Genomic DNA, 22,829 nt, shown 5'->3' with positions numbered 1-22,829 from the left:
CCTCCAAAAAAAGGCATCCCGACTTCTGTAGCGCCTGGCAGCTCGTGTGCCAAGCGCCTGCCTACCGCGACTAGGCCTAGCGGGCAGGAGGACTAACTCGACCTCAGTGTCTGCGCAGGGGAGAAAGGAGGGGAAAAAAGAAAAATGCAAGACTCACTCACACTTGGGATTATGCAACCCCCCCTCAAGGCAAACGCCCGCAGCTGGTAACGCCTCACTCACGTTTTCCGCATGATGACCGTCCTGGTTCCCTAGTAATTCATCTGAGATTGCTTCAGTTTGAATCTTTTCCTCCTGAGATCCTTAACTCAGATTGTTGCTAAAAATACGAACAACAAAACCAGTAACTTTTGCGCATTGCTAAGAAAACGGAATAATCAGAGGTGCATTTCCATCTTTCACGCTACTCAAGTTACGAGTCTCGCCACACTGTCATGACCCACTGACTAGACTCCCCATGATTCAGAAACAAGGGTTATTAGAGTCGCTCGTTAGTACTTATTAAATGAGCTGAATTCACATCTGGAACACACACCATATCCAGCTGTTAAAACGTATCGAAGATCAGTTATGGAATCCTAACAGCGGACATCCATAAACCATTGTAAACGTGGGGCTATAACTGCCGAAACTGGTGGACCTGCACGCCTCCACCAGCAGCCACGCAGCCTGCCGCTCCTGCGACTAGGAGGTTAATTACAAACAAAGTAGAAAATAGGTTAGACGAAGAAAAGAGAACTCATTTATATTACAAAAAGGTAAATACGTTACTATGTGAGTTAAATAAGGCAGTTAGTTATCCATAAAACCACAGTGGTCCGCACCGATAAAATTAACATCCCCTAACTGTGTTTAAGTGAGAAGCAACAGTGTTTTCTCTGGAAATTCTGAAGGAACAGCCAGAAATCCTGCTCATTTTGAGCGCACCACCCACGTCCAGACAACACTGAACCAGCCCTACCAGATGTAGCTACTACACAGAGCTCCCCTCCTGCACGTCCCCTCCGGGACGCGCATGTCCAGAGCCCGAGCGCTTGCTGGGCCCGCGAGGCCGAGGAGATTCCTCGGACAAGGAGCACCGCGGTTCTCGCGGCGGCCGGGACTGCCCGCAAACGCGGTCTGGATGCCCGAAGGGAAGCCGGGCTGGGAAGCGCCGCGGGGCCCGGCAGCTCCGCCGCGGCTCGGCCGGCGCCTGCCGTTTCCCTTCGGAACACGCAGCTCCGTACTCTGAGTACGGATAAAACGTCAAACCGAAGCATTGTGGGTGTTCATAATCTATTTAATAGTGGGACATCGAAAAGATTACTACACATTTTTCTAGAGCACATCAGAGTTTGATTTAAGCAATTGCAACAGATGCAGGAATTTCCTGAAAAGAGTCTTCTATGTTCCACAGTCCACGATCTACCGCATCAGTCTAATAAGTCACATCACGATATATTTTTGCACTAACTGGTCTGATCACTTGATCTTTAGCAAAGCATCCTTCCCCTTCCTCCCTCCACCTCAGAAATGTTGACAAATTATCAGCCAAATAAGAAAACTGTATGTGTGACTTATTTTAGACTAAATTTTGTTGACCTAAACACAATGGGAGCTACCAAGTTATACACAGTTTATGAATGACTGTTGCAGTTTAATTCTAAAAATCCTCATGCTGATACGATAAAATATTTTATACAGTGATCAACTTTTAATGCTTTATTCATTGATTAAAAGAATATACATTTAACATAAACCATACAACATCAGTCATCAATTCAAACATTCAGCTGGTTTCCTTACATTTTCTGTCAGGAGTTTTTTTTAAATCTGATCACATTTATAAGATAAAATCTCACCACATCTGGCATATACACACACTGTGCCAGTGGATTCACTCTACTGATGTACATATAAAATCCGCATGGTATGTGCTCACTGGAGACAAAACAGCGCACACCTGTCAAAAGGTCATTTTAATATAAGATGGTAAAACCATTTGTAAAACACATATAAACTTTTCCATAAATAGAATCATATCTGGACATCTGTTGCATAAATTGTGTTTTCCAAAGCTTACAATATAGCAGCCAGGTCTCAGCACTGCTGGGCACCCACGTTGGCCACTTACTTTATTATTGCAGACTGTCCTTTAAACATTAAATGCACAACATTCGTACCACTTAAAACTGGGGTCAGGTGGAAGTCTCACAGAGACCACGTCTGTACCGCGGTTGCCCTGAAACAGTTAAATCGGCTTTTAAAGCCTCTCAGATATAACAAGATTTTAAAACATACTTCATGGAATGTTCTTCATGCATCATAGCAGCTCATACCTGTGATAGAACAAGCTTTGCATTTGTTTCCTTCCCTTCCTTTACATTCACTATTCACAGTGAAACAGGTGCAGGTTTGTTAAGAGTTCTGAGGTTGCTGACTGAGCCACAGCACAGCTGTGTACCACAGGTCGAAATTCGACCTTATATATTACAATCTAGCAGTATCTGGCTGGCCAGAAGTTGGCCTGCCCCTGCCAGCATGTGGGCACTTCTTCGTTTTTAATCTATTCTTTGGCAGCTGACACAGGCGCTGACAGAGAAAATCCAGTGACTTAGTTGCTAGGGATTTCACGACTAATGTTTGTTTGCAGGTGTATACCTTTACGTCGAAGTCTTCACTGTTACGTTTTTACCTCATCGGAGTGCATATTCTTGTTTATTCTTTTAAACCCGGGCCCAAAGCTAACTTTTGAGGAAGATGGCAGAACACGAGAATAAGCTAGAATGAGTTTACAAAAAAAAAAAAAAAAAAAAACAGAAAGACTACAGCTTATGGAGTCAATCTGCAAGTGCAAGCATCTGAAAAGCTAGTGCTTCACACCACTGCTTAACAGCTACGAAAAATTGTGAATGGTAGTAAGTCATGCTTCAGCATCTGCATGTGAAATAAAGCAAAGCGAAAGTCTTTACAAGGAACAGCCCTGGACAGTCTTCTCTTCCCGTTAAGCCTATTAAGTAGCACGCTACCAGATAAAGCAAACAAAGACTGCATACAAATCCACCGGGCTATGGATATTAAAAGAGTTGGCTCCTGAGCACAGAACTCCGATATAATAGTAAAATCATTCAAAATGCAGTTACTCAATAAAAATAAAGTTAGCCGGCAACCTCAGACAGCCTTTGGCTGTATTTCTATAACGTTTGGTAGACAAGTCCATTAACCGTGAAAACCCTAAACACTGCCACTTTCAGCTTCTAAACCAATACCCGACTACGTTCTTTGATCAAGAAGTAGAATACACATATATAATTCTATATAGCTAATACTGATTAAACACAGCACAAAAGGGGTTAATTCACGCTACTGAAAAAACATAATAGGACCCTACTTGCATATGTAACCACAGGAATTGTAAATAAAGGGCTAAATGCCTTCACTGAAGCTTTGCATCTCTCTATAAAAATGACGGGTTGGCTCAGTGAAGACACTGAGCAATTCTATGTCCATGACTGCGTGCCAAGGTCGACCCAATCCAAGAGATACTTGCTCAATGAGATTATGCACTGGATCCACATCCTGATCGGCCAGTTCTCCTTGGTCGAAATCAATGCTTTCTTCTGTGACTTCAAGAACTTTCAGATCAGAGCCACGAAGACGAGCAATTGCAATGAGATTATGAGCCCAAACTGTGTAACCTAGGGGGGAAAAGAAAAAACCACAAAGATGTTGCTCCATCATTTTGTTGCAAAGTATTCTATGAAGTATTTAATACCAGAGCACCTCAGCATCTTTCCCAGCTCATCTTGTCATCTTCTATCTGGCAGAATTCCCCTGCAGCAATTTTTTTTTCTCCTGCCTCCTTCAAGTAATTAAGCTTCATTTTATGCTTCCTTGAGTAAAAAAAGGATCAAAATATTTCAAGTAGTTTTATCAAGTTTTTCTAGATCAAGTTTTCCACCATTTGTAGAAAAGTGGACTTCTTCACTCCAAATTAAGTTTTATGTACAGTTTCAGACCTCTGACATAGTAGTATAAATAGGTAGAATGAAAATAAATTAGCAATCTATTAAGTCAATGCATAAAAGAACTGATTTAAAGTTGTCCTTATGCAAGAAAAAAAACATCCTGACATTTCCTTTCATTGCATTAAATATCAGAAGCCTCTCTAGGTCTGATTAAAATCATACTGATTTAAAAAAATATATATAGACCTTGTTATTATGGCAGAATTTAAACATAATTATAAAGCTTCCCTCTCTTCCCATTAGTGTACACCAACTTCCCTGTTCAGAAACACCTACTCCCCAGCTACCTGCTAGTTTTCTGTATGTTGGCTAAGGCAAATGCTGAGTTCCTCATTATTCAGATGCCAAACACAAACCATCTGAGAAATTCCCTTTCGGGTGCTCTGCCAAATTAGTCCTTCCATTGCAAAAGGGAACAGTCATTTTTGCCTTCATTATCACTCTTACAGGTGCTAAGCTTCTTGGTGACATGGCCACCTGGATTCTAAGTTGCAGTCTGCACAGTATTTAAACTGGGAAAGTTAAGCTGCTGAGGAATAAAAACTAACTGTGGTTTGACCTTCAACAACCCAATTAATATATCTTGACTTGCTATGATGTACAGTAAGACATCTAATGCAAAAATGAAGAAGGAATTTCAGGTTAGCTAAAGTAAAAGATTAAAAAAAGACAAATTCTCATTGTGTCTTCTTTTACTTTCTCCTACTGTTTAAAGGAGATGTCTGTGGTTTTCCTGTAAATGTGTTGCTTACAGTGCTTCTTGGACAAAGAAGCTTGCACATATTTCTATGGCTCATTTCTAATATATATCAGATACTAGGAATGTGTTAACTCCTGCAGTTCTCATCTACTGATTCTCCAACTCTAATAGGATATTACACCCAATGGAAAATTCGACTAGCACCAGTTATATTCCTACCAGGATCTGAAGAAACTCGCAGCACCTTCCAATTACCTTGACTGCACAAGGAACTTAAAGAAATCCTTCAGAGCTAGTGCAAGAATAAGAGGCAAAACCAGCTACAGCTACATTCCCCCTGCCATCCTTGTGGTTCACCTACACGGTTTGGGAGACTCTCTGCGACAACCATCTTACTTTCAAGTTTATCTGCTTTTAAACTCACTCTCCTTTCAAAAGTTTTACTTGAGGTTTCTCAGTAACTTTCTAGCAGCTAAAGAGCCCTTGATCAGTTGACATGTTTCAGAGGTAACAGGAAAGTGACCCTTTCACCACAAATATCACAGAACAATACCACGGGCAGCACCGTAATTTGTTCTCCTTTACAGTTCAAATTTCAACATTAGTTTCGTTCATGGAATGAATGAAACTGAGGGTCTCACACATAACACTGTTTACAACAACACAAAGATCTTGAAACTCCACAGAAAGCATCTCTTCTCAAGAAAAATAATAATAATAATAAAAAAAAAAAGAGCTTTAGTCCCTCAGGATGAGCTGGCTTTTTATTTTTATGCCAGATTGTCCCACTCTGCTACTATCCTACTCTCTCCCATCCCTTCCCAGAAGACCACATGCTCTTCTCACATCTCCCTCATTCTGCAGGAAGCATTTAAACTCCTTCCCTAGGCTTTCCTTTGTTCCGGAAGATGCCACCTTGTTGGAACTGATGGTACTTCCCCTTCCCACCAACGACGGAATAAAATATTGACGCATCCAATTAAAAGTATTTTTAGGATGTGCTTTCTCCTCTTGTTTTGGCCAGTGACAAGCAGCCAATGCTATATGTATCTCTAAGCCTTTCCCAGAGCAAACTAACAGCACTAAAAGGAGGAAAACCAAAGGCCTTGGAAAATAAAGACTATATAGCAGCTTCTTGTCTAAATATAGAACAAAAGAAACCTGAACAGTTTCAGATAAAACCAATTACAGCTCCTCAAAGACATACATAACTTTTTATTTTTCTGGGGGGGGGGGAATCTAAAAAAGCTTCTGAAGGAATTTTGATAGTCACAAAAATATTAACAAGTAGCCCCAAAGTTCATTATTAGACAAACCACAGAAAATACAAGAGTGAGGATAAGATACAGCAGTACTGAAGCATCACAACATTCTAGATTTTTTTTCCTAATTGTATTTTTTCCTCACAATTACTATTTTTGAAAAAATATGCTTATGCTACAATGCCCAAGAAGCCCTATTAATAGCTAAGCAAAAATGAGGAGGTATTTATAAATAGCTTCTGCTATACAGAGGGGGAAAAGAACGTGAATTCCATCTAGCAGCGTAAGGGTAGTATTTGGCCGATCTCTCCCCACAATACCTAATGCACCACTCCAAAGACAGACGACTCAGTATCAATGAACTGCTGCACAGAATTGTAGGCGACTGCTTTCTGAACGCGCGGCACAGAGTAATAAATTCTACCAAATAGATATGCACTGACGCTAGACAATGATGACACTGACTTCTGTTCAGGTTTTAAGCTGAGACAGTATCTTAGAGGACTTTCCTGCAGTAGTAGGGTAAATTAAGATAATATCTAATTTAAATATATAATTATATATGTGTGTGTGTGTATGTGTATATATATACACACACATATATACATATATGTATGTATGTATATATATAAAAATATATATATATATAAAAATATATATATATATATATATATTAAAAAAAAACTCAAATTTTATCCAAACATTAAAGACAAGCTGCTAAAGCACATTTTACACAGACCACATTTACATCATTTTATAAAATTGATTATAACATCGGTTATTTGCCTTAAATGTGCCAAGTGATTGTAACTTCTAACAAGTACTGTACTTGTTACAAAGCTGAATGTAAAAGTGCAAACTTCTTTTCAATTTGAAATTATAAACCTGATATGCAATATAAACCTAGCTGTGGTATTACTAGTGAAACCAATGTACTCAGCAAGGCAACCTCCTCCCCACTATATTTTTTTTCCACTTTTAAAGTAGAAAAAGTCTCAAATTCTGTTTACTGCCTTTGTCTGCTGGCAAAGTATTACCAAACTGGTAATAGACTTCCTCCCCTCAGCCTTAGGGGATTTAACCTGTATTATTCACAAACAGGAAGCACAATCATCTCATCTGAACAGTGTATGAGCTCATGGTAAAATAGCAAACATTATCAGTGTTCATGTTCTCATATCCAGCCACTTGGTGCAACTTAAAACAGTGCATAACACTGCCAGGATAAGTCTCTTGGAACACTTCTTAGTTATCCTTCATTCTGTAAACAATCTAATAAAAACCTATGCAACTTCTCATAAAAAATCAGTAAACTACAAGTATATACAGAACACATACACAATAAGCATTCATATTGTCAAACATGAAAATACTAGTATAAGATACAACAGCTTATACAGCAACTGTCCAGCACACTTTTGAACATCACTCTCACTAAAACACTATGACTAGAAAGGCTAGAGCGTTAGAATTATTTCAAAGTCACATACTATGCCCGTGCAATGCGTTACCTACCATGAACAGCTAGAAGAGAGAGTCTTGTGCACCTCCAGGCTAATAAGACAAGTGGATCTTCATTCCGGTTGTCACTAAGATCTGGGAAGCCAGACATATCTATCACATCATTCATTAGTATAAAATGAGTGAGGAACTTGTCATACTGCCTGGATATGAGATCAACAACAGCCCCTGAAACACAAGCGATGTAGCTGTCAAAGTGAATCCTCTCTAGGGGTATACTGGGCTTAAGAATCCTTAACATATCATCACTCTTGACATCAAAAGCCATTATATAGACCCGAAGATTAGTGCTGTTGCGTGTCAACGCCTTCCAGTTCTCATCTTCTGGCATACTGTCCAAGGACTTGTGCATTATGGAAACACTGTGGACCAGAAGAGACAGTCGATGCAAAGGCACATGGTTGCTATCAGCCAGGACTCTTGCCATTTCAGCTGTAAAATCACAGAAATCCAAAGCAAGCGAACGCAGATTCACAAAGCGCTCCAATTCAACCGCAGTGATAAGAGTGGTATTACCAGGGATGTGGTTGTCCAATAAGCTCAGATGTTCCATGGTGTTGGCTATGGGGTTTGATAAGGAGGACAATGATGTGGGAGTTACTATTTGTAGCATAAACCCACAAGACAGCCATTTCAATTGCCTGCTATTGCCTAATATCTCTTCAAACAGCTGTTGTATTCTGCAAGTAAAAAAACAAAACAGACGAGCCTATTAAGTATGGTTTAGTCTTACCAATTGCATACCAATCTATTTTTTTACTCAAGAATTATTCTTCTTTCATTTATGACCTTACTCTTCAGGAAGGTGCTATTATGAGGGTTCTTATGAACCACAAATTTTAGAGTCTGACTCTGCAGACCTCCCATAGCAATGTAACCTTCACTGTATTTAAAGGGTTAAAATTGTAAACTACTTTGGAAAAAAAAACCTACATACTTTGTCTTTTGAAAACAGTGGTGCCATCTCAACCTTCATTTCACATTTCCCAGCATGCATTTTAACACCCTCCCACACACATTTTAAGGTTATGCAAATATAAAAACCCTTTAAAACACGCTTAATTTTAAGAAGTTTTTCATATTTGCATAACTTCTCTAGGATGTCAAACTGAATTTGCAAAGAAAGCTGTTTTCACTGAAAAGTTGGAGAAACTTGGTTTTGGAGCTAAGTCAGAACGATCTGAAATTAAGTACTTGATTTTGCTCATTAAAAGATAAAGCATAAACACATAACAAGAAGATTCTTGAAATAATCCTGAATGCACATCTGACTGGGTTTTCAAGCGTCAACAGCTTCACGTTATACCACAACAACTTGGACCTGGTAACATTTCAATCTCAAATATTAGTGACAGATGAAGCCATTTATTGTATAAGTGTGATTATTATGCATTTATTTTGATGCATCCCATCTCTCCTACTCCTCACTCTTTCAATGAAAGTTCTTTCGAGTTAGATATTTAATTCAAAAAGGCAACAAAAGTATTTTAAGGTAAGAATTTGAATATCAAGTTCTAGAAGTAGAGCCAAACCCCACAAGTCTCCTCTAAAGAAATATTTCTCAGTCTTCATTCCACAGCTGCTAAGGCGCAGAAGAGTCCTCCTGTCCAAGTGACAAGCATTCTCTGAGCACATACATTCTAGGATGCATGTGGAGATGACAGCTGAATCTCAAACCCTGGTCAGGGTTTGAAGGGAAGTTCATCATTTAGAGGAAGCAACTGAGCCAGGCAATGACTGTTCCCTCAAACTTCAAGAAATACGATGTAAATACATACTGTACAAAATTAACACAAATCCTCATGCCCCAGATCAGATAACCTTTTACATGGGACATTTTTCCTCTGTTGTTATGAACAGCTGCATATATTACACGTCTAAATAAGCTCAAAACAGTTTATAAAGTTATTATTTTTATCCACATATCTTCAATTGAGACAGCATCCAGACAAAATTAAAGGTCTATTTAGCCCAATATCCTGACTGACAGCAGAGAAACACACAAAAGCCTTAGGAAGAGTGATGGAACACGGGAAGCACACAATGATTTCTACCCTATTTTCAAAAATTCGCAAACCAAGATGTCCTGAATCAGAGGTGGCTTTAAGTATTTAGTAACCCTCAATGGGACCTCACTTCTATGAATTTGTCCAACCTCCTCTTTGAGCCCCATAAGCTTTTAGCAGCCAACACAATGAGTAACAAGGAACCCTGGAGTACAATGTCCCCTCTTCTTGCTTGCTCAGAACCCATCACCTAGTCCCTCTGATGCGCAATAATTTTTCTATTTCAAGAAAGTTAACAAATCAATTCTTTTTCACCCTCTGCTTTGTCTGCACACATGCTCCTCCTTCTCCCCAGAATTCACTGAGTTTGCAAGGCATAACTTTTCTCTTTAAGTAGAAGAGCTGGTTTGGTTACTGTATTTATCTATGTACTCATTTACTAAACGCCAAAGAGTATTTTCTACTGTTTTGCCTAGTCTAGTCAGACTTAAAATCTATAGTTCTGCCAGATAATTCCTTCAGATTTTTTTTTTTTAATTTAGGGACTGCCACTGGGATGTGGCAGCTGCGACAAATTAAATAGGGCTTTAAACAATACGTTAAGACTCATAGATAAAGTAGATAAAGTAGTTCTGCTATTTTATTAGAGTGGATCAAACTGAGTCTTGTTTGATCCAATACATCATTTAATTTTGTCAGTTTCAAAGTTATTTCTGCCAATGCTTAAATTAGAGGCAGATTCTTTGATGACCTCCCAAAGAGAAAATTTCTACCATGGGAACCTAATTTCTTCCACAACAAACACAAAGACTCCCCTCCCCTCCTCTCATTACACAGATCTGTGAAAGACACTATAACAGTTGCAGCAATAGTATGCTTTATTTGGGAATATTCCAAGTAGTCAGTCTTAACAGAGCACGTAATATTTTACAAAACAACTGAAAAGATGACAAAATAATTCTGAGATGCAAATGTTCAGTAGAATACTATCATATATACCTCATTGTATTAAAAAAAAATCTATTTAAAAATGTGTTTCTAATGTAACTTAAAACATCTAAGCTTAAAACATTATTGCTCTATTTACGCAACTTAACAGTGAAAAGAAACATGCAATAAAAATAACTACAGCTGTACAGTTCTGTAACTGAGAATCATGCTAAAAAAAATCTTTAAAGAGATACTGATTTACTGCTATCTACCTTCACTTTTTAGTGCTAGCACTGAAGTATTTACATATGTAATTAGATTTGTGCTGGTAGTCTACCAGCCCTTAAGTACTATGACAACTTTCTAGCTACCTCTCCTCAGTTCTTCACCAATTTAATAAAAAGATATCAAACATGTCAATATAGAACATTTAACAAAAATCACCCTTGGAGTGTTTTAAATAGCTGTCTTATAGGTTAGTAAAAGGCCAGAAAGGAAGCAGAGAATCAACCATGGGCTATTAATTTTGACAGGTTTCAAATAAAATTTTCAAATATCCTAAATTTCAAATATCCTAAAAATTTGAAATTTCCCTGTCTACCATGCTTTAGGTGACCCTGCTGAGCAGGGAGGTTGGACTAGATGATCTCCAGAGGTCCCTTCCAACCTTATCGATTCTATGATTCTGTTCTACAATTCTAAGGGTTTTTTTCCCCCTGTACAAAACTTATGCATGTCCTATTTACATAAACAGGCTGCACCTATTTAGAACAGTTCAAACTGTTCTTTTAAACTCCAAACTTTAGACACAAGTGAATTCTCAGAATTAGCTTCTAGTAGGTAGTACAGCATCCATCCTAACTTACACATGATTATCATAAAGCTCATTTACAAAATTTTACAGAACTCTGCTTTCGTAAATATAGCACAGAACATAAGCTAAGCTCAGTACACGCAAGAACACAAAATTTAACCCAGTGACTGCTCAGCAAAGGTAATTAGTTCTCTTTGCTCCTTGCAAACAGAAAGCAGTTACGTTTTGAGATGCTCACCATCAACCTGAAGCCTACCAATGACCATACAAGAGGAATTAAATAAAAAACAAAAACCCATGAACTACACTACTTTTGCAAATAACAAACCAAATGACACAATTTTCAGCATCAGAAGATAGACTAAAGCCTGGCTAGGAAGGCTGAATTACTATTTAAGCCGAGAAAACATTCCTATCAGCACTGAAATGCACTGATGGGCCTGGACAGGAAGCAAACATATTACTAAGGTCCACATGCTGCCCATTTGTTTAATTAAAGACTATCAATCAAGTTATTTTGTTTAGTAACAGAAGCTAAACTAGTTCTTTTTGAAACTAAATTATCTGAACCACATGGATCAAATACGAAAAGTAGATTTCTGAAAGCAAAGTTTTTAAATGACTACACTTTATTCAACACAAATGTACTGTTTATGCTGACCTTCCAGTAACAAACTGAGTGGTAAAAATAATTTAGAAAAGTAATCAAGAGACACTCCAACAAAATGGAAAAAGAACAAGCATTACAAAATCCATGCATTGTACATGCTGATTACTGCAAAAGTATGTGTCTGAAAATATGGTCCAAGACCTCCCCTTTCCCAGCACAGTTCTTAGCCTTTACTTGATGGGGCATACTAATGGTTCTCTGCTAACTGAAATTTCACCCATGGTCTGACAGATCCAGCTCAACGCTGTGGATTTAAGGTAGCACCATGTTTTCTTCCCTGACTGCTTTAACTGTAGGAAGCTCATGGAGCAACTAGTAAAGGTTTCAAAATCTTTAACCATCAGCAGCACACTGTCTCTGCAAGTTCCTCAGCATCTTTCAGTGTTAGTTAGCAGTATCCATGTTTGGTATTTCAGCTGATCCAAACACCCAAGTGCAAGAGACAAGACTAAGAAGCCATAAAGATTTACTTCCTGAACGACATGGTACTAGCATAGATGATGCTTTCACTGTTAGCTTTCCTTTAATTTATAAAGAAATTAGCAAGTCCCAAACACACTACTTTATTCTACCAAAAACAAATGAAAGAGGTAGCACTTATTTGCTCATTCCAGCAGGTGCAAAGGCCAATATCTACGTGAAAGACTAACATCAAACTAAATAATGAGTTTTCAATGGTTTACAGCTCTGAAGTATGCATAATATTTTTTGTTATTTGTTTGAAGTATTTAACTGCGTACTCAGCTGAGTAAACATCTGCTTAGATGGTTCCCTAAGACCCTTGGCAATGATATGATTATATATATTTTTTTACATTTTCCACAAAGAATACTGATGAAGGAGCTTTTACCAAACCCCTCTATTTTACCCACACACAGCACCACAGTACATATGTTAGACAGAATCTCAGATTGTCCTAATTTCTGCATTATAAGGACAATAGGATAACAAAGACACAGTATGTGGTATTTACCTGTATTTGCATTGTTTTGCAAATTTAACTCAGGACAAAATAATTAATCTGACAGTTTGTATTCACAAACACACACTGATCTGATAAAATATGTAGTCTAATTCTAAAACTAGTAAAAACATAGTAAAGTACAGCCTCTAGAGAAGCTGTACTTATTCTACTCCCAAGCTCCTGGGAGAAAGATTTTTAAGATGACAGACTAAAATGATGGTACTTAGGTTTATCTCCATAGGAAGCTTTAGCAGAACTGCTGATCTAGTTAACTTAGCATCACTCCCCTGTGGTAATTTATTCTAGATATCAGGAGCTTTTAAAATTGTGTTTGATCATTTCAAAAAAAATGCAAGAACTAGCTATTCTGATTGTAATCATTCAAAGACTGTACTGTAGTTTAATTACAGCAAGCTAAAATACTGAACTGAACAAGCACATTGGGAACTAAGATTTCCAAGAAGTTCTGCAAATATGTAGCCTAGTTTTGAGCTACAACTCAAAATAATGTTTGTATTTCTGTCTTCCTTCGAATCTACTTACTGCATTTCCTCAATATTCTGTTGTTCTGCATACTTGTGAAACACATCAGATGACTTCCTTTTCTAATTTCTTCATACACTATGAGATCAACAGTAGCAGAGGTACTGCTAACAAGTATCTGTCCCGCCCTCTTCCCTTATTGCTATTAACATAATATTGTTTCTAGAATACAATGAGAACAGGAAAGAAAGGATTCTCACCATGCTGGGAAGAAAAAAAGGCTATAAAACCAGAGTATTTCATGTAAATACTAGGAACAAAAAATAAAATTAAAAAAAAATCAGCCTGAGAATTTATAATCTTATTAAAAGACTTGAAGCTTTCTTAGTCAAGTACTCAGAAATGAAAAATTGTTCTATTACTTTTTATTGTTTTAATGTTTTGATAATTTACAAACAGAACTTACTGCTTAACTTTTTTGCCATCAGGGTCAACCTTGCCGAGGTATGTATTTGATATACTTCCATGTTGCTGCAGAATGCTTACATCCCCAAAGAGACTTAATTTCTGGAGGTTCCTATAAAAGAAAAAAAAATTATACAAAGCCAAACAACTGCGAGGAATCATTCTGGACAAGTCAAACACATGCAACAAGAACACATTATTACATGGAACACAGTCCATTCTGGGAAACATCCTGCTGTCCTGGAGTATGGGCACATAAGAAATTCCAAAATGCAAAACTGAAGTGTATAGAGGAAGAGGAATATACAAACTGCTGAAGCCAGCTGTAAGAATAAATGTCACGTTTTAGTCACCGCAGGAGTATTTTCAGCACGCAATCACAATAAAGAAAAATTCTAGCAAGGTAAGTGCTTTTACAAACTTTTTAGCATCATAGATGAAACTGTCAAATAGCTATTCCTTTAACATCTAATACTGCACTTAATGCCTAAGTATAATACACTTGCAGACAAACTCCATGTAAGCACCTGTGCACTGCAGCCATGATATCTGCCTCACTGGAGGCAACACAAACCTAAGACACAAAAGATGAAGCCCTTCACGCCCCCTCAGTGTTTGATTTATGCTGTATTGAAGTAGCGGAAGCTGTTCTAATATTTTCCATCTGTCACTAGATGATGATGACTGGTCCACCATGACATTAATTTTCATTTTTAGAAGGAGTATCTAAAAAGTGGAAGAATTGCCTCTTTAGTTTTTTGCTGGACTTGTCTCAGTGTGCTAGAGAACTGTTTCCTTTTCCCAAGTACCATTAACTTTTCTTATTTGCATCTTTTCTATTCTCCGCAAAAAAGAGAGAGAGAGAGAGAGAGAGAGAGAGAGAGAGAGAGAGAGATGAAAGTGACTGTAGTTTCAGAGTAGCTATACTATTCAAAGACTAGTTTACACTTGACAGTTAGCACAGCAGAAACACCAGTCAAATTACAAATGGCTGCAAGAGTTAAAATCACCTTAAGCAGCAGATACTAATTAACCTGTAGCTGACCAAAGCAGTGAGTTATATAAACCCTTATTTCTACTGGTTACAAATCATTGTTATTTCTTTAGATCAGTTTCTAGAAAAATACAACACAACTGCAGCACTTAGAAAGCCTAGGGAAGATCTGGTGGCAGTTCACTACCTCTAGAAGAGGAGTAGATATTTTACCAGTGGGGAAAAAAAACAGGAGACATATCAATCATCAAATTCTACATTTTTAAGTAATTATGAATTGCAATCTGTAATTTTTTTTTTTAATTTTAAATAAATATTAATTCTCCTGTTTTGAAGCATCTAAACTGAAGATCCTTACTCCAGTTTCCTGAAAGCTATTCCCTAGTTGTACCTGGTACTTATCTTCTCCTCCTTGTGAATGTGGCAACACTACTGAAAATATTTGGGGCTTTCTTGTCCTCAAAAGCTGTAGAAGATAGCCTGGTATGACAGGGAATACAGCAGGAACATCCACCTATTGTCAAAGGTAGTGTTCACAGTTGGTGCTATAATTAAGCCTTTATCTTCTAATCTCAGTGTCTTAATTCTGAAAGCTGAGACAAAACGCAATCTTCAGAATCATTCTGAATCACCTACAGATTTACATCTCACATAGTACTTTGTTTTGTGCTATCCATACGCCCACTGAATGCTACTGTGTCAGGTGTTAATTCTAAAGCCATTGAGCCACAGGACTCGTGAAACACTACTTACTAGTATCTTGCACAGCTTTACTCCTATTCCATTGTTCCATTTTATGCACTGCAGAGATGCATGGAAAAGTGGTGCCTCAAAACTTAAGCAATGTAAATATTAACTATTTTCTGAGCGTAACACAGTTTTTACCATCAGCAAATCTGATCACGGTTCAATTCAGTATTTGATTTTTGTTACTATTCATAGTGCCATATGATCTCTATGGCATCTGCTCCCCACTCATCCTTTATTCACAGAGTTAGTAAAGTCATGCTATTTAAATATAGTGAAAAATGCAGTTACTTCAAAATACTTGTAAGTCACAGTAGCATCTTAGTTGTAGGTACTATATGCATATACTACTAGGGAAAACTAGTCTTTGGATTTATAGACAGTATTTTCCACTAGCTCAAAAAGCATACTGAAATTATTAAGCATCCTACTATGCTCCATCTTCAGTTTTGCCCCCCCCCCCTTTTTTTGAACATTCATTCTGCACTTTCCAAAGGAAAAAAAATACCAATCAAAATGGCCTTGCTAACATTCAACATAAACACAGAAGTAAAACAACTGTTCTATTATTTACATTATTTTGGCCAATTACAGCTTCCTGCTTCGACTGAAAGAATTGAAGAATCTCAAATACAGTCTTGAGTGATAACACAGATTTTTGGTGGCTCTTCAAGATAAATACTTCATTGAAATATTGTAGTTTTACTGTAATCTGGATTTTTGTTTCCACAGAGAAGACCAAACAAATCAAATATACTGCAGAGGAAAGGGAAAAAAAAATACTGACACTTTCCCATCTTCTTTTGCAAGCAGCTAAAGGAGAGGCTATACATCAGGATTTCACAGTTACATAAAGAAGGAACACACAGAAATTTCCTACTGCACGATCAGTAGCTGCTTATGTGCGGTTGTATACACTGAAATGACTCACAGAAAGTTTGTCACCCTCCTACCTGCCATCCATTTAGAATTGAGATCTGAAAAATCAGTTTGTGAAGGCACAGATGACTAGGAACCCTCAAGAGCCAGTAAGAAACAACTTGTCCCTCCAGATTATTACATTTATATTTTTTAGAAAAAGTTTGTGTTGTAACTAGAATACTAATGATTTAACAATAATATATTTTTTAATTTTGCTGCATTTGCTGTCATAAAGGCAGCAGCTCAAACTTATTAGCCTAATGGAAGAGTTACCTGTAGCTCACTATAAACAAGAAATTGTTTACTTTTAGAGATGGAACCAAGAGGATCTGGCCCACAGGTATTAAGCAGTATTTTGCAGCAATATGCTGTCACTCACGAAACAAAGTTTGTAGTGACTTCAGCTCTACTGCAAATGTGAATGGGACCTAGAATGTATCTGTTTGGATAACTGACTGCCAGTAGCAACACTTGTCAGAAAATTATCAGTGGTTTTTAACGATTTATCTGCTTTTAGTTTAGTTCCTTAAATCCTTCCAGTCATAAGTAGCAAAGGTTCCTCAGAAATATTTTTCCAGAGACTTCACATGCAGATTTCTAAGCAAATCTGCAACTTTATATTGTACAGAAAGTGAATACTTCTAATAGCAGAAACATACATCATCATCGTGCTGTACAAAGAGAGCATCTAGAAACTGCACTAATTTTATGAGTAGTGTGACAAGTCTTGCCCTAGGCCCTTCGGTATTATAAAGCCCCAAGGAGGCTTCTAAAGAACATTTTTTCTTGAAGGGTTGTGATGGAGTTACTGTTACCGTATTGTTTAACAACAATTTCTCTTCAGTTCTGAAGTATAAGAGGGCAGTTCTTTCAATTTCTCTGCCAAATAGCCACCATAAGACCTGACAGGAGTTATGAAAGAATCATCCTGTTTTAAACTTAATTCCAAAAGGAATGCATTTACTGAGATTTAAGTTACTAGAGAAGTTGAAAACCTTCATTTCCATTATTTTGGAAGTGAAATAGCTATCCCATGTACAATGACATACAGCAAACATAACAAGGAAACATTAGTTATCCTTGTGTTACAGATGAATAAACAGAAGTAAAGAGACTGGAATACAGTCATTCCGCAGCTCAGCAGTACAGCTGAAGCGAGTACAGGTATCAATGGGCAGGCAAAGAGAGGCACCCGTTAGGCCACAAAACCTTGAGTTTAGAGATATGGTCACACTAAGAACCAAGATGCAATTTGGCATAGGTTAATTTTCCTTCCTACCTCATTTCAATCTTAAACTCTACTTGTTAAACTAAAAACAAAAAAAATCTCCAATGCAGAATAGTCAGCTACCTGTAGTACGTTGCAAGAAAATGGGGAGGGGCATCGATATAGACTAAAGCTTGTCTATTCAAGGGGGGAAAAAATTACATTCTGCCATACAGAAAGTAATTTTGAATAAAATGTCGAGTGTTTAATATAAATGTTCCCCCCACACGCATACTTTTCAATTGCTCATCAAAAAATGCCTGCTGTAATAACCAGGTATTCTGTGTTCTCCAGTCATACATTATTCATTTCAAAACAAAAGAGCAGAATGCAATGATTTGAAGACAGCAAAAAAAAACACAGTAATGTAAAATCCTACCAAAGTTCGTAAGTTCTTACCTGTATCCTATCACTGGAATTACATTAATCTACTGGAGAACCAATTATTTCTACTATTTTACAGTAGTTTTGAGTAATACATACAGAATCTGCAAAAATACCTTTAGAAAACAAGTGTCCTCGTACAAGTTTCGGAAAAGGTCATGGAGAATGAACCTTTTTCAAGAGAAAGCATATGAAAAAGACCGTTCACAATGTATTTAATTATGACAGTCTTGTATTGTAGTGATATGGGGGGGATAGTTTGTTCAATGAAAACCCCCTATAATAGTTTCTGGAGATTATTTACTTAAAAATTCCAAGCTCATGTTGCTGTATTTGCCTCAGATCTGGTCAATCACCAGCACCACCTCACTGATTTTCATATGTGAGACGAGTTAGATTTCCTGAAGAATCAACAGTTAAGCAAAAGCTTCTTAAAGGCAGAAGAGCATTACAGGAAGGCTAATGAAGACAGGCGCACACCCAGAGGATTCCTCGGGCAAGAAATAAATTATACAGAAAGGTAAGCCTGGACCAATGAGTCGTTTCCAGAAATAAGGTTTGTAACTCTCAACCATCAGTTACACCACAGGAGCTGCTGAGCAGAGGAACTGAAAGTGAGACCTCACACATCACATTTGCATCCATCTAGAACCAACGAGGAATTGCATATAAGTTCTCTTGCTACAATTCAAGATGAAAAAGAAAGAAAAGCCTCAAACTGCTCTCTAATCTCTCTGGAATCAAAGATGGGTGGTGGCCATACCATGATGCAACTGCATATGGTTTTCCAATAGCCATTCAGAAGTTTTAACTCAGCTAAATTGCACCCCAAAATCTTTTCAGCCTGTTTTCTAGATAGGTGGACCTTTATGCACACAGACAGGAAATAACATTAGCCATTTCCCATCCTTAAGTCTGCACGGCTTTCCAAGCACATCATTAACCATAACAAATTTCTGCTTTCCTGTCAGGTGCAACATACTATGATGACCTCTGAATAGATTAAAAATGTACGTATATATCTTCATATCCACACAAGATAAAAAGCATTTAAGGGCTTTCATTTTAAAGAACTCCAACCTGAGGAAATCAAGTATCTAAGCCAAAACAAAGCTGTGAAAGAGCAGGACATAAACGCATCTTAAGTCCAAAGCACAGGAAAAGACTTCTATTATTTAAGTTTAACATGTTTAAGAAAATCCTAAATGAAGTTATTTTTGTAATAAACAAACAAAGACTTTATGTTGTTTATAGTCGGGTCAAATCCCAGTTTATCGAGTAACACAAGAGCTGGCACGGAAGCTCAGCCTTAAAACAGCGAGATTCCTCATAGCTGGAAACGCTGGAGTATTTTAGTAAGAGCAGTACTTCCTCCCTCTCCCTCCAGGAAAACACCAATACTACAACTTTAGCCTTGTCGAGTTTTTTTTTTTTTTTTTTTAGATTTTTTCCCCCCAATCATGTAGAGAACAGGTCCAAAAAGACCTCCTGTTTCGCACCAAATCCAAATTCCCAGCTGCGACTCGAGCTGAAAAATAATTAAAAAAAAAAATCCGAAAAAAGACGAGGAAGTTTCCACAGTTTCGGGCTATATTTGCTCGCTAAACGCCTGTTATCGCTAACGCGCGGCCTCGCCTCCCGCCGCCGGCGGGAAATCCCCTCAGCGGCGAGCGACCGCCGCGCCCCCCCCCCCCCCCCCACCGCGCGCGCGCCCCCTCCCCCCGCCGCCTCGCGCCGCGCCCGGTACCTGTTGTTGCGGACGCTGCTCAGCACGCAGAGCACCAGCTCCAGGTAGGTCCGCAGCACGTCCAGCCAGCGCGGGCACAGCGGCGGCGGCGGCGGCGCCTCCCCGTCCGTGGCCGCCGCGGCGCCCTCGCCCGCCCCCCCGCCGCCGCCGCCGCCGGGGTAGTTGTCGGCGGCAAAGTGGACGCGGAGCTCGCGCACGAACCAGCCGCACTTGCGCATGAGGAACTCGAGGCGCGGGCGCTCCGCCGGCGAGACGCGGAGGCTGAGGCGGAGGCGCGGCCAGAGGGCCGGGTAGAAGAGGCACTCCCGCCAGTGCGAGCAGGCGGCCGAGGCCCGCAGCCGGTCGGGGCCCGCCAGGAAGGAGAAGATGTGCACCACCAGCTCGCTGGGCAGGGAGCCGGCGCCCACCGCCTCCCCGCACACCGACATGCCTGGCGCCGGCCCGAGCGCTGCCGCTGCGGCAGCCACAGGCGGCGGCGGCGGCGGCGGCCTCGCCTCCGGCTCCTGCGACAAAAACAACAACATCAATGACAAGGCGGAGGGGGCGGGCGCCGGCCGGGACGCGGCTACCGCCGGCACGCACCACCCGCGCCGCCTCCGGGGGGGGTGAGGGGTGGGGGGCGCGGCGGGCCCTACCACCGCGCCGCGGCGGGGGAGGCGGGGCCGCGCCCCTCCGCCCGCGCCGGGCCCTACCACCGAGCTCGAGGGGAGGGGGGGGTGGGCGAGCCGCGGAAGGAGGCGCGGCCACCCCCGAGAGGAGGGGAGGGGATGGAACGGACCAGCCGCTCGAATGGGAGGCGGAGCCAGCGGCGCGCCGCGAGGCGGGAAATGGCGGAGCCGCCGCGCGGCCCCTGAGGGGAGGCGGGCGGCGGGCGGCCCCGGCGGCGAAGCCTTCCTCCGGCACGCTGCTGCAAGGCCGGGGAGGGGAGGGGAGGGGAGGGGAGGGGAGGGGAGGGGAGGGGAGGGGCGGGGGGGGGCCAAAACACTGGGAGGAAAAAAAAAAAAAAACCCACCGTGAAGAGGCTTCCGATGGGCGGCAGGCGTCAGCAAACAGAAATAACCTCCGCGGGATGCCGGCCCTGACGCGAGGAAGAGCTGGGCCCGGGAGGAAGGCCGGCTGGGATCCCGCGGCAGCGGCGCCCTGGGAAGCGAGCCCTGTGCTGCTCTTGTTTTCAGATCCCACCTCAGTTTCTTTGGGGCTTTGCCGTACCCCTTCCAGCATCGCTCGCAGGAGCGGAAAGGTACCGCCCTTGCGCAAACAGATTTTAAAAATCTGGTGAGTACTGGTTCTGCAAAGGCTGGACATCAAAGGAGTTTAATCCAGCGGTTGGTGCAAGCTTTATGAATTTACTGCTAAGCCTTCCTGAAATAAATAAAATCCAGCATTGCTTCTGTTTTGTTATAATACACAGTTTACATAATAGTGCATATTAGTTCAGAAATGTACACAAGAGTTGTGCGAAGAGAAATAAAGCCTGTTTGCATTCAGAATATTGGGTTGCATTATAAGCAGACTTCTCATCAGTCAGACAACGTATCTCTGTTCACTCCATCCTCAGCTGTTTTCCCTTTCTCACAGTAGGGGTGAAAAAAATAGTACTGCTCTGTTTCTTGAATGTGTTCACAGAAGAAATGAATCCAAATCTCCTGTTTCTCCTTGATTAGAAGTAAGCATCCTAGGGCAGCAGATGTTATTGAGAAAGTAACATTGTAGGAAATACCCAGCTGGACAATCCCTCTGCTATCAGCAACCAGTGCTGTTTCACATGCTTGTGTGAATGATGTGAACCTATAAAAATGACTTGGGAAAAACACTATGCTACTACCACTGTGGATTTGCCTATCAGATTAGCCCTCAATTCAGTTTCTCAGGCAGTAACGATGCAGGAGATGGGACGTTCTGAACTCAGCAAACAAAAGGAAGTTATGCTCTGTATTTTAGTATTTGCTCACCAGCTACATTGCTGAGCTCATGAGTCAAAGGACTTCTAATATTACCAAGTACTTTTATCTGAATATAATCTGTAATCAAGCTTTACAGTTCAGTACCTGGGATTACTGAAGTGACATCCAGACAAAATGGTTTATGCAACTACTAGTTCTGCATTTCTGATTACCTTTGTTAGAGTATATTGGATCAATTCTAGTACCAGGTGGGGATCATGCCTCTCACAAAACAGACTGCTTGCTTTGCTTGGTCACATACTCAGCTTAAGTTTATTGAGGTTATGCTAAAAATTCAAGCTCAGTAGCTCATACCTTCAGTGTTGTAGATTTGAAGTGAATAAATGGGTCTGTTTCAAGCCTCAGGTCACCACCACTGCAGCGAAGTGGCCCAATGTTATAGTGCAGCCTTTGTGAGGCCAGTGACTCCATCCTTCTGTGTGGCCACTATAATGCCCAGGCTACCCAAGCTATCAGGCTGCCGATTTGGAATACTGATTCACCGTTTTCTCTGCCACTGACATCAGAAATATGCTTCAGCTTGACTGGGAGTTGATTTCAAGGTGCAGGCTCCTGAGCACTTACGTGAGTACTAATGCAGAAACTGCAAACTGATGGAATACCACCTAGAAAAAAAAGATTGTTATCCAAGTTGCTTGCAGACTTTAGTCTGTAGAAAATTACTGCTCAGTTCCAGCAGGCAGCTGGGTTTTTTTTATTGAAGCCCATATGAGGCTCATAGCCTTCCATAAACTGAATGGTTAGACCTGAGGAGGCTAACCTGCCTGAATCTTTAAGCTGCAAATCAAAATTTTCATACAACTGAAAGGCAAAGGATCCACAGAAAAAGATCCAGATACAGTTCACAGGCAGGCGATGACAATGATTTCCCAGGAAGCGACCAGTATGGATCGGAACTGCGCTGTGCACACAGCCGAGTCCCAGGTAACCAGGCTTTGCTGGCCCCCGCAGCTCCTGCTGGCTTGTTTCCACGCAGCTGGGGA

General features: G+C 40.3%; 1 protein-coding gene across 1 annotated transcript; it reads right to left on the bottom strand.

Annotated features, from left to right (window-relative positions):
* Positions 1 to 1,258: 1,258 nt before the first annotated feature.
* Positions 1,259 to 20,406, bottom strand: FBXO33 (F-box protein 33). The gene is made up of 4 exons (XM_062577332.1): positions 19,883 to 20,406; positions 13,824 to 13,934; positions 7,485 to 8,170; positions 1,259 to 3,677 (listed from the first exon to the last, which is right to left on the bottom strand). Exons 1-4 carry the CDS (start codon positions 20,404 to 20,406, stop codon positions 3,406 to 3,408), a joined length of 1,593 nt encoding a protein of 530 aa, XP_062433316.1. The 3' UTR covers positions 1,259 to 3,405.
* Between the last annotated feature and the right edge of the window lie 2,423 nt (positions 20,407 to 22,829).

This window comes from Rhea pennata, chromosome 5 (genome assembly GCF_028389875.1).
Source record: "Rhea pennata isolate bPtePen1 chromosome 5, bPtePen1.pri, whole genome shotgun sequence".
Classification (NCBI taxonomy): domain Eukaryota; kingdom Metazoa; phylum Chordata; class Aves; order Rheiformes; family Rheidae; genus Rhea; species Rhea pennata.
The sequence above is the reverse complement of the archived record's forward strand: the minus strand, read 5'-3'. Positions and strand labels throughout refer to the sequence as shown.